The sequence below is a fragment of the Branchiostoma floridae genome, unplaced genomic scaffold (genome assembly GCF_000003815.2).
Source record: "Branchiostoma floridae strain S238N-H82 unplaced genomic scaffold, Bfl_VNyyK Sc7u5tJ_1439, whole genome shotgun sequence".
NCBI lineage: Eukaryota > Metazoa > Chordata > Leptocardii > Amphioxiformes > Branchiostomatidae > Branchiostoma > Branchiostoma floridae.
Window position 1 is genome coordinate 155,382 of NW_023365716.1, and position 14,683 is coordinate 170,064.

The 14,683-nt window shown below is 39.1% G+C and overlaps 4 protein-coding genes across 4 annotated transcripts in view; 2 read left to right on the plus strand and 2 right to left on the minus strand.

Moving 5' to 3' along the window:
• LOC118407678 overlaps positions 1-676 on the plus strand; it is a 3,384-nt gene extending 2,708 nt beyond the window's left edge. The window contains exons 5-6 of the mRNA XM_035808193.1: positions 19-29; positions 101-676. Coding sequence (XP_035664086.1) covers positions 19-29; positions 101-376 — 287 coding nt within the window. The 3' untranslated portion in view covers positions 377-676. The remainder of the gene's footprint in view (positions 1-18; positions 30-100) is intronic.
• LOC118407668 (tropomyosin-1-like) overlaps positions 1-14,683 on the plus strand; it is a 1,169,601-nt gene that overhangs the window by 154,289 nt on the left and 1,000,629 nt on the right. The window lies entirely within an intron of this gene.
• Positions 1-14,683, minus strand: part of LOC118407610 (zinc finger protein 25-like) — an 865,280-nt gene that overhangs the window by 122,639 nt on the left and 727,958 nt on the right. The gene's annotated exons all lie outside the window — the stretch shown is intronic.
• Positions 1-14,683, minus strand: part of LOC118407627 (zinc finger protein 525-like) — a 976,997-nt gene that overhangs the window by 113,706 nt on the left and 848,608 nt on the right. The window lies entirely within an intron of this gene.

Below are 14,683 nucleotides of genomic sequence, written 5' to 3' on the forward strand. Positions count from 1 at the left end.
TTCGCTTTGTTTGTCTAGACTCTGACAAGGTACGAAATGGGTGAGTTACTGTAGCAACTAGTTCTGCACAGGGATGCATTCTGAAATTTTTTTTTCTCAGGTGGAAAAGATCGAAAACCAAGCGAGGGAGATCTCCCACAATGCCACCGCCCAGTCCGAGTTGATTACGTCACGCGCTGACGCACAAGCGGTAGCCGTGGTAGAGGAGGCGCGCAACAGCGGCCTGTCACTGATCTACGAACGGTTGGACCTCACTAGTGCCGACCACAAGGCCTCCTTTAACTACATCCGCACGCTGCGGGACCACGAGAGTGTTCACTTGTCTGTGAACTACGACACGCTTATAACTGGGTTTACAGCTTCAGGACGGGGGTAGGCTAGACAAACACATTTTCCTCACAATCAAATACTGTAACCCATAACGCATGAATGGCTCCACGAGCCTTATTTTGTGGTGAATGTTATGAACCCACTGTGAACTTTGTGATCACTACCACTCAAAGCCCCTACTTTAGAAGTAGACTAGTCCTGTTTCCTTCACCTTAAGTAAATAAAAAAGGAAAAAAAGTACTTATAAAAGTGCCAGTGCCATGATGACTCGTTCATCGCACAAACTTGACACTGTCTATTTGTGTATTGTAGAACTGAACGATACAGATCAAGTGTAATCCTTTATATGATGTGACAAAAAGGCTGTGGCCGTGCAGGAGGAGGCGCGCAACAGCGGCCTGTCACTGATCTACAAACGACTGGACCTCACCAGCGCAGACCACAAGGCTTCCTTCAACTATACCCGCACGCTGCGGGACCACGAGAGTGTTCACTTGTCTGTGAACTACAACACGCTTATAACTGGGCTTGCAGCGTCGGGAAGGGGCTAGGGACACAAATGACACTGAAATACAGTGTCGAATTACAAGCAAATGCGTTGCATAACCTTCTTTAATTCTTCAGTAAACGCTTTGATGACCATCTATCCACTTTATCATGAAGGCCACAGATGGTCGTCGAAACGCTTACGTTCCGGTTCGGAATTTGCTTTGACCGCCAAAATAGTCCCTAAGAATAAATTCAAATTGCAGGTTGTGTCTATAGTTTTGGCTCCAGATTTTCCGGCTATCGCTAAAGCAATGCAGCGCTGTCCACAAGTCCTCCTTTAACTATACCCGCACACTGCGGGACCATGAGAGTGTTCACTTGTCTGTGAACTACAACACGCTCATAACTGGGCTGACAGCTTCAGGAAGGGGGTAGGCTGAACAGACATATTTTCCTCATAATCCAGTTCTGTAACCTAAAACGCATGAGTGGCTTCACGAGCCTTATTTTGTGGTGAACCTTAAGTAAATAAAAAAGTGTGAAATTAAAGTGGCAGTGGCAGGATGACTTGTTCATCAAACTTGACACTGTCTATCGTGTAGAACTGAACGATAGAGATGAAGTGCAATCCCATATATGGTGCGTATGTTGAACTAGTGAATACTCGAACTTGCTCTGGATATTTTTTTAATGGTTATTTGTTTGATATTCATAATTATATTTTATCAACTAGTATGACGCTGTCAAGTCTGACTCCAATTCAGCCGACTGGCTGCTATTGTTAGACATTTAGCAGCCAGTACTATATGTACTAAATTGTACGTTCTCAACAATCCATTAATATCATACACAAATGCTCATGTCACAAATGACACGAAAATGGAACGTTCCTGATTACAAGCAAACAACATTTATAAGTATTATTCAAATAAACATAGACGTTTGTACAAAATCTATACCCTTCTTATCTTATTGAACATGGAATCTGACAAATTTGAAAATAAAAAAAAGAAATCACTTGTTTATATGTCTTCTTCAGAAGAATGAGTCAAAAAGGAGATTCAATAGCTGTTATTGATTATCTACGACTTCCATTAATCAACTGAAATGATCTTCTATTTATAATCAAGACATTCTTTCATCAATTAACTAGATCGTCAATTAGCTATGACAGAGCATGGAGGTTTGAAAACCTGACAAACTTAACCATTTCCATCAATAACCTGAAATAACTTCCGGCACTAAGCAGTCTTTCTGCCAATTAGCCGGACCAGGCGCCGAGAAAGCACAGAACAATTAACCTGAAAAATGACTCAGAACGTAAGAGGAAATAATTCTTCCACAGATTGACTACAGAGAGGACCAAGAAAGTGCAAAACGTCGCCACTGTGAAGGTGTACCATCTGTCAATTAGTCCGACCAAACGAGGCGATAGAAATCACGGAACAATTAACCTAACAGATAACCTACAAAACATTAATCAAGGAAGGCATTCAAAGAAAATACGACAGCACTAAAAATGCCACCGGGAAAATGCAATACATGCTTCAAATGTTAGCTTTATTTACCGCGGTGTTTTGGCTATTAGCATGACATATCGTATTGCAAGCAGATGCTATCTCAATAGGCATGAGTGGTTCCAAACAATCTGTAAGTAAGCACGTTCAGATACATACAGATTGTGACTGTGACATATGAATATGCAGATGTGTTAAGTTACCTCGTAGTTTAATGACGAAAAGGGAAATCTCCTTGTCTATGTAAGAATGCTATACAACTTAACTAGATTAAGAATAAAATATGCCAGAGGAGAATGCGTGTTTTAGATCTTACCTTTATTTATCGCTGTGACTTGCCATTACCTTGCGGCATATGCTTCTCTGAGAGGACAACGCATGTTTTATCTCCGCGAAAATATATTGCTTCGGGCCTTCTTGAAGTAACCCTGCGATATACGGACCAGATAAAAACAACGTTGGTTGCATACGGAATCTCAATATATAGCATACTATGAAATATGAATTCGTACATTTATTGCGTAATATGAAAACACAAGCAACTGGGTAACTTCACCAAAGAGTTCTATGAGTCTGAAGACAGTGTAATCTGTATATAACTGAGTATCTGAATTAGTAATATGTAACTGAAGCTGCAGAAGAATTTCGAAAGTCAACAAATAGCTCGTGTTAGACCTGGTATTCATGTATCACTCTTTTGTTGTGTCTCTCTTGATTTTTGCTAATTCATAAACCTACTGAGGGTTAAGGTGCTTCATTGCAAAGCGAAATCCGATTTTCATGGCAAAAAAATAAAACAAGGATAAAATTTATAGCAATTTTTAATCAAATAAACCACCAAAATCACTAAAATGCCATAGCTGTTTTATCATATCTTTATTTGTTACGGTTTTTGCCCTCTAACTTGACTTATGACGGGCTCAGACAGAATACCATCATCGTTATGTGTAGGTATAAACCAATGTGATTGCAAGTCAGACAGAAAGTGCATCATGGCAATGGCCCGCGCCCTAGGTTTATGAGCATGAATCGCTCCTTTTTTGTATCAACGCTCGTGCACTAATAATGCTAAAGACACAAAACGTTTAATTTGAAAAAAAATCTCACTTTCATGGCTAAAAAACACACCAAATAACCGGGTATAGAGCTAGAGGAGCCTTTTTTCTGAGAAACATATACAGTACAATGCCATTACATTTTAAAATTATAGTGTTATTTGTTGCGGTTTTGTCCCCTAACGTTAGTTACGATGGGTCTTAGAGACAGAAGACCATCATCGTTCTGATGGCTTGGCCATCCAGCCACTATATAAGCGTGAAGGGGAATAAGATAGAAAGTTTATCATGATGGCAATGGCCCCTGGTAAATGGGCATGAACCGCGTCTTTGTTGTGTTAACTCTTGTGCACAATGCACTAATGCTAAAGAGTAGAAAAAAAGTAGAACTAAAAAAAATGGAAATATCATTTTGATGGCATAGAAATTGACGCGCAAAGTTGAATTTTAAAGATATTGAAATCTCATTTTCATAGCAGGAAAAAAAACTACAATAAATAACTAAGTGTACAGGACCACTTACGAAACGAAATAGACAGATACTATTACTACAATGCCATTACATTTAGATTACAGTGGTATTCGTTGCGTTTTTGTCCTCTCACGTTATTTATAATGGGACTTAGACGGAATTCTATCTCAACCTTATGAATCCTCCGGCCATAAACCAGAATGACGAAGACTAAGATAGAAAGTCTATCATGGCAATGTGCCATTATGTATGGACTTGAATCGCCCTTTTGTTCTATTTACTCTTGTGAATCATGCAATGATGAAAAAGACACCAACAGTTGAATAAGGAAAATATGGAAATCTCATTATAATGGCAGGAAAAAATACACTAAACAACTAAGCGTACAGGGGCCATTTTTGAAAGAAATAGACAAACAGGAAAATGCAATTACATTTAAATTATAGTGTTATTCGTTGCAGTTTTGTCCTCTAACGTTCCTTAGAGACTCTATCATAACAATTCCTCCTGATATATGGACACGAATCGCCCCTTTTCTGTATTATATATATATAAATATTGTGCATCGTGCACTGATGATAAAATCAATCGGTGGAATAAAGAAAAATATTAAAATTTCATTATAATGGAAGAAAAAATAAACTATACCAAACAAATAAGTGTAAAGGAGCCTTTCTAAAAAGAAATAATTTATAAAACAAAAGCACTATACAATGCCATTAAATTCAAATTACAGCGTTGTTCGTTGCGGTTATGTCCTCTAACGTTACTTATGATGGGACTTAGATGGAATTCTATCTCAACTTTATGAATAGGATTGGGTCCTCCGGCCATAAACCCACCCCATTCATACAGAATCACCGAGATATCTGGTAGATTGGGGGTTGAAAATCAGCGAGAGGGATCGGTGTACGGTAGCACCGTGGTACCGTGCGGTATGACAATCAGCGACACAGATCGGAAATGGTCGCACCGTAACTTGGCGTAAGCTGATCATATGTAGGTAACCAGGCACACGATTCGTGACCCTACCTATAGCTGGAGGTCACTCAACAGTCAACATGGCGGCTTGTTCGGATGGTCCAGGACCTGGAAACTCTGTTCCAACTTTCAAGCATATTTATTCCACGGAAACCAGTTCAACAGGTAGGTCTTATAACGTTAATCATGAGGCTTTGATTTTCAATTTGATGATTAGATTGACGTGAACTTGGGGTCGGAAAACAGATGATGATGTTATCGATATATTTATTTTTTTAGTACATTATATTGTATTATAAGTCAGTAGTACAATGAGTAGTACTAGTAGCTGAATAGCCTGGCGTCCATACCCTGGCATAATTTATACTCGGTCGGCAGTCTAACGGACTTCCCTGGAAAGACCAACAGTATTGTACATAGCTCTTTAGTCCAAAGGTCAAGTATAACAGTAGAAGGCACCATACATGTAATTAATAGCTAAGCATGGCTAAAATGTTCTACTGGGACCAGATATATATAAGGTAAGGCATTTTTTTATTGACTGGAACTACATCTAGCAATTGCATGCTTCAATATATATTGTGTGATTTATTTTATTAAGCCTGTTAATTAAGGCACTGAATTTATATATTTGCTTCTCTAGTCCAGATTCTGAGATATTTTCCCTGTTTCAATACATATGACAACTTAAAACCTAAAACCTGGAAAGTACTAGTAGTGACTATTAATTACAGGGGTTTTCAGGATCTAGGAAAAGATGGGCTAGGCTTAAGGCAGGGCAGGTACTAGTACTAGTACCCAGTCCCCTTCTTATAGGGCTTATTCAGTCAGGTGCATGCAATGATCCTCCCCCTAGTAACTAAATGGCCACCATAGCAAGGAGCGAAGTTGGCTGTTTTCTAAATGTACCAGATTTTTACAGTAGAGCCCTCCGTAAAAATTGTGAATATTTCTCAAATCATGCACACTTTCCCTAGCTTGGCTGCAGGCGTTCTAACACTGGAAACGCTCTCTGTCCGCTTGGTGTTGGTACGCCTGTTCGACCGAGCACTCTAGAACCCATTCCTTAATTTGCTCATTAACTGATGTCAATACCAAAAGGTTTGAATGTGCAGGTCTACAGACAGGTAGCAGAAGCGAACATATAGGAGCGAATCACTACCCGGATGGTATTGAGGCTCATACACTTTCCCAAGTGACGTTTAGTTTCATAATCACAGTGTTTTGCCTTGTGGCAGGGTGTTGGTTCTGCAAGACACACAGTAACTTAAGATTTGTTTCACAATTCTCTAGCATAGTTACATCCGCTCCAAGTATGTTCGTATGTTTGTTCCCACGTGCAGCTTTAAGCTTGGAGCGGATCTAACTTAGTTTAAATTTGATAATCAATATGTATAGTACACAATTTGTATCTGGACAAGGCAGCAAACGATGGGCTAATTTCAGTATCCACTGGGTATCCACTCCCATTTCTATGAAACGAAACAAAAAGAAGACGCTGACTGAGATGCTGACTGTGCACTCAAAATGATAGTTCAGAAATAGATAGGGATTGCTACACACATGCAAAAATGCTGTTATCTTTCTTGGATCCTTGCGACTGTTCGTTCCATCATAGCTTGCATGAAAATTCTCACCTCACCTTACCTATATATCCCTTGTCCTCTGGATGAGTCGTTGGAGCACCATGACTGTTCCATTGAAATATACGGCATTGAAATTGTACAACGGCCTACAACAAATATGACTGTGCCATTATCAAAATCAATCGCCAGTTGAAAACAGTAGTACACTTTCCATTTTGCGTGCTTAGGTGAGGGTATCTGTACAGGGACTGGCACAAAACTGGCATTTCTTGTTGCATTGGGCAGGCAAAACTGACAGGAAAGAGATGATCGGTTATTTGGGTCTGATTTATTGATCTTATTCAAGTTTTTAGAGGAAACAGTTTGAGTTTGATTATTAAACAGCAGCTATGCCAAAGGAGAAAAGGGAGAAGTGTACAGATTGAACATACACATCATAGTTCATATAGATGGTAACTTGCACACAGAGACCTCTACACATGCCTTGCTGTCCAAAATATGATATGGCACTGCTGTACTGCTATGTAGGTCTGGACCTCGACCTGATCCTCTGTACATGAACCGTGGTGTCATCCTGACCGTGGTGTCATTGGCATGGGTGTTTGACCCAGAACCCAGAGGTCCTTGGTTTTAATCCCCTGACATGCCACTGATGTGCCCTGGCATTTGACATTACTTTCCTCACTTCACATAGGTGGAAATATTAATGGGTATCTACATGTAAATGTTGTTATGTACTTTACCACATCCCTCTGATAGCTATAGGAATCCAATGTTCAATGGGGGCCCAGTGTTTGAAAATGACCACACCTCGTTCATGTTAAAGAACCCACCACACAGAGTAGGTGTATGATTGGTTACAAAAATACAGTCCAATGGCTGCACCTGCATGGGGCAATTCTTGTATTTGTTGCCTGAATAAGTGCTGATTGGCAGTTACTCTAGACCCTTGCTATTCAGCCTACCCTACCAATCGTAAGCTCCTTGGCTCAGAAGATATATCTAGGCCTACCCAATATTTATACTATAGATGTACTTGGATTTTCTGTACCTGTACCCACCGCTGTGCATGACTGTACATATGATGATATGATATCGTACAACATGATGATATGCAACAAATCAGTTCTAATTGCTCCATCTATCTATATGATGCTATAGTAATAATGTAATATATGTGCCATATACCTGGGTTGCGATAACATTCAATACTGTACATGATACAGGTGTTTGAGACCAGGTGATAAGGTGCACTATCACATGCATATGAGGTTCTACTCATGAGGGCCTCCATCGAATGCAGTTCACATGTGCCTGGTCAAAAATTCAAATACCGGATTCAAACATTAGAATTGCTGTTATTACAATTTTTGTTAGAGGACACTCTTGTCAGGAGTATTTTGCGTATTTTTCAGGAGTATTGAAAGTTGTGTTTTCTCTGCTGGGTAACTATGACATAAAAGAAACACTGTCAGCACTGTGAACTCTAGATCTCAGCAGCATTACTCTCCATCTCAACCCTCCAGCCTCAGGCAATCCTACACTGTTACTCTTAGGCTGGTACTTATAGTAATTGTGTGATTTTTCCCCTTCTTTATTGAATTTTACAGATACACAGAAAACAAAACTAAATGAGCCTCCTTAATGCACCAACCTATCCCTTATTATATTCATAATGTCTCATCTGTGTGATATAGAATACACCGTGTTGTATTATCTCTCTCTCTTTCTTTCTATATATTATTACATATAAATTGTATCGTATTATCTCTCTCTCTCTCTCTCTTTCTATATATTATTAGATTATATATTATATGTTGTATTATCTCTCTCTCTTCCTATACATACAGATATACATGTATAATAGATTGGTGTGTAGATAATTATAGAATTTTGCCATCCTCCATTGTAACCACTGGGCCAGGCTCAATTTGCTAGCTAATAACTGGTTATACTTATTTAATCCTGTTCAATCTGGATTATTTTGTATCAAATATTGGTAGGGAGTGCCAAAACAGAGGGCCAAACTACAACAATTCCCAGGCTTCATTATTTTATTCATCTGTCCTCAAAACTTGCAAGACATTCTGTACAGTGTGTACATCTCTAACAGTGGAATATTTCAAAGTCAAACCTAGAATTATGGATCAATAGCAGTGTCAGCAGCAACACTGAATGTAGGCTCAAATCAATGTAGCACATTAGTGTGCTAAACATTCTTCAGTATGTCTTTGTATATGCCAGTTTGTTTACTAGTACTAAAGTATAACTCACAGTCTTCTTCTTTTGTGTCATCACTACACTTTTCTGCTCATCGCTACACTTTTCTGCTCACAGTACCACACAATAGCTGCTTCCATCTTCCTTTTTTTATGTTTTTAATGGTGTCGTTAAATGCAAGGCTGTTGTAGGCCACCTCTAGGGATTGAACTAAGGCCATGTTGATGTATGGATGGGTATTGTATACTTTATCCACACTGAGTAACTGTACTTTCTGTGACTTTTGTATGATACAGCAATGTTGATTGATTCTATGATTGCATGCAGTATTATAGAAGCAATATTGGAGCAGTGTCAGAACAGTCATAGCTGTAACTTCCCTGTAGGGCTGTGTACCCAAATACCCATACCTGTATAGTCTGAACTAGGGCTGGGTATCGGTACACCGTACCAGTACAAAACTGGATTTCTCATTGGACCGGTCCCGAAAAACCGGACCTGAAAAAATTAGGTCGACCGGATGTTGGACCTATTAGGAAATTAACATATTATTTGATCAGCCATTCACACGTTTTGGCGCTTGCAAGTGGAAGAAAATTACAACAGTGAAGTAGAGTAGAGTTTATTGTCATATCAACCAAGTTTTACAGTCAATCGTACAGGTACAGTTAGCGTTGTAGGATTTTAAAACGCCAGTGTGAGTCTAATACTCCACATAACAGATTTCTTTGCCGTGAAATGGACCATTGGTATGAGTCATACTGAATCAGGTCCAGGTTCAGGTCCGGACCTAGACCTGATCCTCTGGACCTGAACCGGACCTGGACCTGAATTTTCTGTACCGGTACCCACCCCTAGTCTGAACTGTACCAGTAAAATTGTCAAGGTAATGGTTTGGACCTATTCCTGTAACATAACAAACTAAAGAACTTCAATATTGATATGGCTGTTAACTATCTTATACCTTTCAATGAATTGGGCAGCACCTCCTCCTGTTTGAGAGAGAAGGGCACTTCAGCTTCAATTGTATTTGTATTTATTTATCTCTAGTAGTGCAGCTGTAGACATTGAAGTGTGCACCTGTATACAGCTGCCTGCTATACTGCATGGGTCCCTCTAATGAGTGACAGTAATCCAAAACAGTGATGCTACTAGTTAATCATGGTCAATATTGACTGAAGGAAGCCTGCAGATGAACCAGCACCTTATAACATAAGTTGTAGACTTCATATTATCAGGCAATGGCTGGAACTGTCTGAGGTGTCTAACCAGTAATGTATATATACATAATTGATCTGAGTGTCCAACAACAGATTGTTGGAGACTGTTATAAGCTGGCTTGCTGGTCTGTATACCAGGTTAGTACTACACATATGGATGGCTTGCTGGTCTGTATACCAGGTTAGTACTACCCATATGGATGGCTTGCTGGTCTGTATACCAGGTTTACTACACATATGGATGGCTTGCTGGTCTGTATACCAGGTTAGTACTACACATATGGATGGCTTGCTGGTCTGTATACCAGGTTTACTACACATATGGATGGCTTGCTGGTCTGTATACCAGGTTTACTACACATATGGATGGCTTGCTGGTCTGTATACCAGGTTAGTACTACACATATGGATGGCTTGCTGGTCTGTATACCAGGTTAGTACTACACATATGGATGGCTTGCTGGTCTGTATACCAGGTTAGTACTACATATATGGATGGCTTGCTGGTCTGTATACCAGGTTAGTACTATACCCTATATGGATGGCTTGCTGGTCTGTATACCAGGTCAGTACTGTACAGGTATAGATAATGTATGACTTGTTGGTCTGCATACCAAGTAAGTATTGTAAAGGTATGGCTTGTTGGTCTGTATACCCGGTACATGTAAGTACTGTACAGGTAAGATGTGCATGTGTGCATGGCTTGTTGGTCTTGATCAAGTACCGTACAGGTGAAATTTACATGGTTCCTTGATCTATTTATTAGACACCAGCTAAAGTACCAAACAGGTAATGTTTGTTTTGTTCTAGAGAGGGGTAAGGTAAGGTACATGTTTTGTACTGGTTCATCACATGATTTACAAGTCTGAGAACAAGATAAATGTTCTTGACATCTCCATGGGTGTTACATGTTTGATCATCACTGAGAACTTTTTTTTATTTTTTTCAGTTCATAAAGATGTCTGGAAATGTGAACTGGCAGAAGTAGGGAAGCTGATTACACAGCAGGAGATGAAGCTCATCATGCATCACTGTTATCCGTTTGTATAGAGTCAACATCCCTAGTCTGACTGAAGACTACATGTCATATAGAGAAATATGACATTGTCAGGCAGATTGGTTGAAAATAGGTTGTTCTGATGAATTGTAGAATAAGACTGTTGGTTTAGTTTGATGCGAATTCATCTGAGTGCCACGTGTTTCGGAATAAGTCTGTAAAACTGTATGAAGCATATACTGATAGTGAATGTGCAATGTATTTTGTATTTAGCACAATAAGTCTGCTAATACTAAGTGTTATTGAGTTTGCTTCTCCAATTGGAGTACTGCATATACAAAAATGTACCTGTATTTGTGAGAGTTTGATATGCAATTAAAATAAAAACTGATCAAATCTAAACTATACCTGTTAACTCTTGTTTCAAATGTCTTTTGTGTGCAGTGTGTCCTAATTATATATTAGGTTCATATTTCGAGGGTGCCTGAAAAATATACATCCTTGAATCAGTACATCTGCAATCACTGTATATATGTAAAAGTTTGGGACCGAATCTGTAAGCAGCTTGACCTACATTAATTTTGTGTACATAGCCACAGTACAATGTGAACTAGGCAGGATTGTCTTGAGGAAGGTGACAGACGTTTAGACGTTTACCGAAATGTTGGTGTGAAATAAAGAGAGAGTTGACTTGTTAATAAAAGAGCTTCTTTATTCATGCATTTTCATATTATAGACTCTGGTGGTGGTTGGGGCGGGGGGGTTGGCATCATTTGTTTTATTTCAAAGACATCGGAGGATTGGCCTATTGTCATCATTGATTCACTTTATCTGTATAATGTGTGTGAGCTTATGTGTATACATGTGTGTGGAGGATGGGTCAGATTACCTGACCTGATTCTGAAAGTCAAACAAAACTGAACAAAGTACAATATATCAACATTTTTATCCAGATATCCTAGTACAGTAATTTGGCAAAAAGGGGTTGAATAAAGTAAATCTGATTGCCTCAATCAAATATGACATGACTCTCTTCTATCTGTACCAGTTGTTTCTGTTTTAGGACAATAAATTTCCTACGTTCCTGAGTTAACCATGAAGTAGGTATCAAGTGGAAACAATTGTGCTACATTCAAATACATAACTATTGGTTTGACTTGAGAGTCTTCTCACCAAGAAATTCTTACAGTCATTATACTTGTTTAATAAACCCAAACGTGTCAACTAGACAGGGTTCGGATCTGAGCTCAGACCTCTGGATCTAAATCTGGTACCAGTGTTTTGAAAACCTGCGGAGGTGAGTTGGGCGATGTCCCATGTGTTAGAAACCACTGATTGCCAAGTTACCCAGTGACAAAAAATTCTATAATAATACATGATAGCAATTGACATTTATTACTTCGTAAGTATGTTAAAATTTTTAAGACTTTATATCCATACACAAAATATAGCGCTTACCAACAAGCTTTCGATCAATCCTCTAATCCTTCGAATTCTCAAGTTGTAATAACCCTAACCCCAACCCTAACCCTAGCAATTAAGGTTAGGGTAATTGTTAGGGATTAAACACTAATATCTCCACAACAAAGCACGCAATTTCAAAACGGATTTCAGATTACAAGTACCCACCAAAAGACCTTTCTAATCATACCAAGTTTGACCACCTTGAATACAATATTTACCCTAACCCTAGCCCTATCCGTAACCCTAGCCCTAACCCTAGCAATTAAGGTTATGGTTAGGGATTAAACACTCATATCTCCACAACAAAGCACGCAATTTCAAAACAGATTTCAGATTACAAGTACCCACCAAAAGACCTTTCTAATCATACCAAGTTTGACCGCCTTGAATACAATATTTACCCTAACCCTAGCCCTATCCGTAACCCTAGCCCTAACTAGCAATTAGGGTTAGGGCTAAGGTTATGGATTAAACACTCATATCTCCACAACAAAGCACGCAATTTCCAAACGGATTTCAGGTTACAAGTACTCAGCAAAAGACCTTTCTAATCGATCATACCAAGTTTGACCGCCTTGAAAACAATATTTACCCTAACCCTAGCCCTATCCGTAACCCTAACCCTAACCCTAACCCTAACCCTGGCAATTAGGGTTAGGGTTATGGTTACGGATTAAACACTAATATCTCCATAACAAAGCACGCAATTTCAAAACGGATTTCAGATTACAAGTACCCAGCAAAAGACCTTTCTAATCATACCAAGTTTGACCGCCTTGAATACAATATTTACCCTAACCCTAGCCCTATCCGTAACCCTAGCCCTAACTAGCAATTAGGGTTAGGGCTAAGGTTATGGATTAAACACTCATATCTCCACAACAAAGCACGCAATTTCAAAACGGATTTCAGATTACAAGTACTTAGCAAAAGACCTTTCCAATCATACCAAGTTTGACCGTCTTGAATACCATATGTACCCTAAGCCTAACCCTATCCGTAACCCTAAGCCGTAACCCTAACCCTAACCCTAGCCCTAGCAATTAGGGTTAGGGGTATGGGTTACGGATTAAACACTCATATCTCCACAACAAAGCACGCAATTTCAAAACGGATTTCAGATTACAAGTACTTAGCAAAAGACCTTTCTAATCATACCAAGTTTGACCGCCTTGAAAACAATATTTACCCTAACCCTAGCCCTATCCGTAACCCTAGCCCTAACCCTAACCCTAACCCTAGCCCTAGCAATTAGGGTTAGGGTTATGGTTACGGATTAAACACTCATATCTCCACAACAAAGCACGCAATTTCAAAACGGATTTCAGATTACAAGTACCCACCAAAACACCTTTCTAATCATACCAAGTTTGACGCCTGGAAGACAATATTGTCCTAACCTTAGCAATTATGGTTACGGCAAAATGACGGCGCGCTCCGCCGCAATCATTTCACTTGTACATTTCTAGGTCGATTTGAACCTTACATGATGGAAAGGCGTTTTCCTTCAGAAAACGAAGTAATATTTGTCGGTGAAATTTTTACCACGGTAGCCTAATATGGTGATCTATATGCCCCTTCAGAAGTTATGACCTCCTGTCAATCTACTTGAAGATATAGGCAATTGATCTTTCTTCATTTTTGCCCAAACGATTTCTGTACAGCACCGTGGCGCTTCCCTTTGTTTTATCGAGTTTAAGTTTCTTCTGTTCACCAATGATGATTTGCACAATTAGCAAGCATAGTTATGTTGATGTTCCAATTGTGAAATTGCCTTCAGAAAGCGTTTTGATGAATATATTCATAAGCAACAAAAAGAATTATATACAATAGCGATAGTCTACTAGCGACATTTAGCGGTACTGCAAGATGTGCCCAAGCGTGGTGTGTCATTAACGTATTTTGGCGAATTGTGACTAAGTGAAATATAAAGACTAAGTGAACAATAACCTCCATGAATATATTATGGAGGTAATAATAATATACACAGATGTTCTAGCCAAACTTTGTTTAATAGAAGAGACACCATATTAAAACAACACTTAAAAGTAATTTGTAATGTCAGTTGATTCAGTGTCACTTATGCAAAAACATGACAAATTTCAAAACTACGCACGTGGTGGCTTTTTTTCGAGCCCTTCCATCACAATGGTAAGTTAAAACAACCTGATTCATCCTTAAATAAGGAATCTTGATGATGACTGCTTACCTGCCCTAAAACTATGGACTCATAAAGCTGATGACTCACTGTGTTTATCAAGACCACTGTTTATTAAATGATAACTTGATTGCAAAGCAAAGCTTGACAAAAGGGATCCAATACTCGGAAAAGAAAAGCCAACACTTTTCATA